The following is a 3,417-nucleotide window of genomic DNA, read 5'->3' as shown; positions in this document are numbered from 1 at the left end:
ATATTTATATATGGTTAAAGAAAAAATATCTAGCGTAGCAAGTGCAAATATCTTTCAAACTCATCTGTGCTCTTCAGGTGATAAGCAGAAAAGGAAAAGGACTTATTATTTTGTTGGTATAAGTGACTGAAATTTTCTCAGTAAAGCCAAGTAATTTTTTTGTACCCTTGTTAATATTATTTTCCTCTACAATAGTTTCGTTTTTATTGTAGAGTGCACTTTAGGTAGACTTTTAGTGGTATTAACTACAAAGACTTGCTTTTGGATACGCATAAGGTGAGTAAGTCACACCTTTTACTAAATATAAGCATTGTATTTTGTTATTTGTCACAGATGTTTGTCCAATTGATCAACTACAAGACGGAACATTGGCTGGATATTTTGAGCCTGTCCCATTGAGCTCTGTTGGATCTGCAGATGACCAACAGAACTATTATCTACATTGTGAAAACTGCCTCACAACCTCTAGTGTAAGTTACAATATTTATAACTTATTTGCCTTGATAACATATACCTGTTGGTTTTCCTATGTGTCTGCTTTGAAAGGCTTCACATAGTTTTAATAATGTGAGGATAACTCTATCAATTTGATCTGTCTGTTTAATAGATTGATAACTCGTCTTCTACACCCTATCTGGACCTACCGACAGCCATGTTCTCATTCATCGACACGTCGAGCCAGAGGTTCATAATCACGATTAAGAATCCAACTGACAGAGCTCTTGCAGAGTATTTCTATCCTTTTATCATGGTAAGACAACTTCAGCCATATATACCTGACTTTAGGTGTATACTATATATTTATAGTATATACACTTAGTACATATATATGTTTTTTGTGTAATAGAGCAAATTTTATTTAAAACATGACACCGAATATACATGTACATCATAATTATGAAGATAACTATCACGTTTTAGAGAAAATTACACTCTCAAATTTGTTGGCATTTGAAGTATGTAGTTGATGATTGCCCCTTAATAGAACATAATAAATATTTAACAAGTTGAATGTAATAAATTTGCGGCGTAGTTTGTTATGAAAATAAATAAATCCAATATTTTAACAGACAGGAACAAACTTGACCACTGTTGGCAATCAGGTCCTCCATGATCTCATGAGTACTGGAATAGAGCAGGCGAAGAGCTGCATGAGTGCCCATGGACCAACTGGATGTGTCTATGGCCACAATACTTTCTTTGGTACTCCTGCCCTTGATGAAACACAAATGCTTTATGCTAGCTGCTACTCTACACACCTAAACCATGTCCTTAATCAGATTACCATGTCCCAGGTTGGTTGACAGAGTGTAACCTTTTAGCAGAGCATCTGGCATCAGCAGAGATATTCGCTCAATAAGCCTGACCACTAACAGTTTACTGAGTAAAATTGGTTGATATAATTCCCCTATAACATTTATATTACTAGCATTGACCAATCACATTGACCAATCACATTGACTAATCAGCCTATTCAATTGAACTCTTATTTAAACTCAATATTACTTAGTCAAGATGCTGAGAGAATAATTAACAGCAGCTGCCAAGAAAAAATTATTATAAAATATAAAATCGTTTCCAAAAGATTTGAGCCCTCTGGTTGTTAACAATTTTGCTGAAACTAGCCTTTATGAAAGCTTAGTGAAATTTTTTAAATTATAAAATGAATTGCTTTGCTTGCCTGTTCATTCTTTCTTATGCTACTAAATTGAACGAGAAGACAAATCTGAATTATATATATCTGAGCGCACAATCACTATGTTTCCATGGTGCGCAGTACTGCGAAGCAGCCCCCCTCCGAAGTCGAGGGGATTGTACGTTTCCATGCTGCGCAGTGGTTTTCAGAATTTCAGCAAATTAGCCAGAGAAGAGAAATTGTATAAATCGAATCGCCTGATGGAGAAATAGAATCGATCACGGATACCGAACGTCATAAACGGTCTTTTTATAATTATGTCGTCATTATACTTTTATTTACAATACACATTCACAAGGTTTTACAAACCTTAACACACTTTTTACAAAGTAATATATTTTTAATAAGTATTTTTAAGTAATAAATTATTTATACGTTAATTCAGGACATGCCACCTATTTTTCGAAATGTGTTGGCATCGATAACAAAGTCCAGGAAAGTAATCACCTCATCATCCTCGTGAATGCAGACCATAATTAAATTTAGGTGAAAGAAGATCGGAAGAATAAAAAAAAACAAGATTAGCAGGACAACCTTTGTACTAGTGTGTGGCCTTCGAAGAATCCGTATCCACGGCATGAGAGCTATGCGCAGCCACTGCGCAGTCGCTGTTTCTTTGCTGCGAATTTGCACTGGCTTCGCACTGATCAGTGCGCAGTGATTTCAGTGCGAAGACGCCGTTTCCATGATTCGGAGATAGCGCAACTCCGAAGCACTGCGCATCATGGAAACATAGTGAATGGTCTGTTGCTCAGAACTCGCAGGTTCTTCGTTACTAAAAAGTTTACATAACTGTACTACATTTATTGAGCAGCTCATGAATTCTCCCAGTACACATGCATACTTCAATAGACAGATACATTTGAAATAAAATGAACTTACACTTGGTAAATACTAGAAACTTTGACTTGAAAATACTGATATTTTTCAGAAATCTATTCTAAGAATGTTGTAGAATAATTTTTGATAGTACTGTTCATCTATTACTCATATAAATTAAAATCATTTGCTTTACACTATAAACCGCTTCTGCACATGAAAAACATGAATTAACATCAAGTGAAATTAGTTCAAGAATATTAATAATATAACCGCCAATCGATAATCAATTATTATTAATCTATAATCAATCGACTAAAATCACTGTTCAGAAAGTAGAAATGCACAAAAGCGTAATGAAAGTACTTCTGCAGATATACACGTTTTGTAGCCTAATTTCTTATTTTCCAACTAATTTATTTGGTTGGGAAGTGAACACTTAACCCTACCCCATAACTCGAGCATGAACAATAGTGCAACTAGCTGTCTTGTTCTTGTAGATCTTCTTCGTTAAGATAGAGGAATACTCGGCAAACTCAGGCGCCGTCATGCAAGATATCTACGACTTTGTTGGCCTTAGGTACGTTGAACCACCAACCACACCCGCTCCAACTCCTCCTTTTCTTGTTAAGCCTATCTTGCGAGAGACAATTGCTATGATGGATGAATTCTTTGAGCCATTTAACCGTGAACTCGAGGAACTCCTCGGGAGTGACAAGTGGCTCTATACAAGATAGTAAACGGCCATGTTTGACTCTCAGTTAGTTTAGTGTGAGAAATTACTATGTTTTTTATTGTAACCAATCACATGAAAAGGAAGAGATATGTTATATTGTAAGCAAGGTTTTGTTGTAAACGTTGGCTTTATGAGAAAGAGAAGACTATTACTAATATTCATAGAA

At 35.4% G+C, this 3,417-nt stretch overlaps 1 protein-coding gene across 1 annotated transcript; it reads left to right on the top strand.

Annotated features, from left to right (window-relative positions):
• Window positions 1–1,118: 1,118 nt before the first annotated feature.
• LOC137400989 (uncharacterized) lies at window positions 1,119–3,417 on the top strand. Its single transcript, XM_068087328.1, has 2 exons — window positions 1,119–1,295; window positions 3,016–3,417. The coding sequence occupies exons 1-2, from the start codon at window positions 1,119–1,121 to the stop codon at window positions 3,250–3,252; spliced, it is 414 nt and encodes a 137-aa protein (XP_067943429.1). The 3' UTR covers window positions 3,253–3,417.

The sequence above is a fragment of the Watersipora subatra genome, chromosome 7 (assembly GCF_963576615.1).
Source record: "Watersipora subatra chromosome 7, tzWatSuba1.1, whole genome shotgun sequence".
NCBI classification, from domain to species: domain Eukaryota; kingdom Metazoa; phylum Bryozoa; class Gymnolaemata; order Cheilostomatida; family Watersiporidae; genus Watersipora; species Watersipora subatra.
This window is presented reverse-complemented; position numbering and strand designations above follow the sequence as displayed.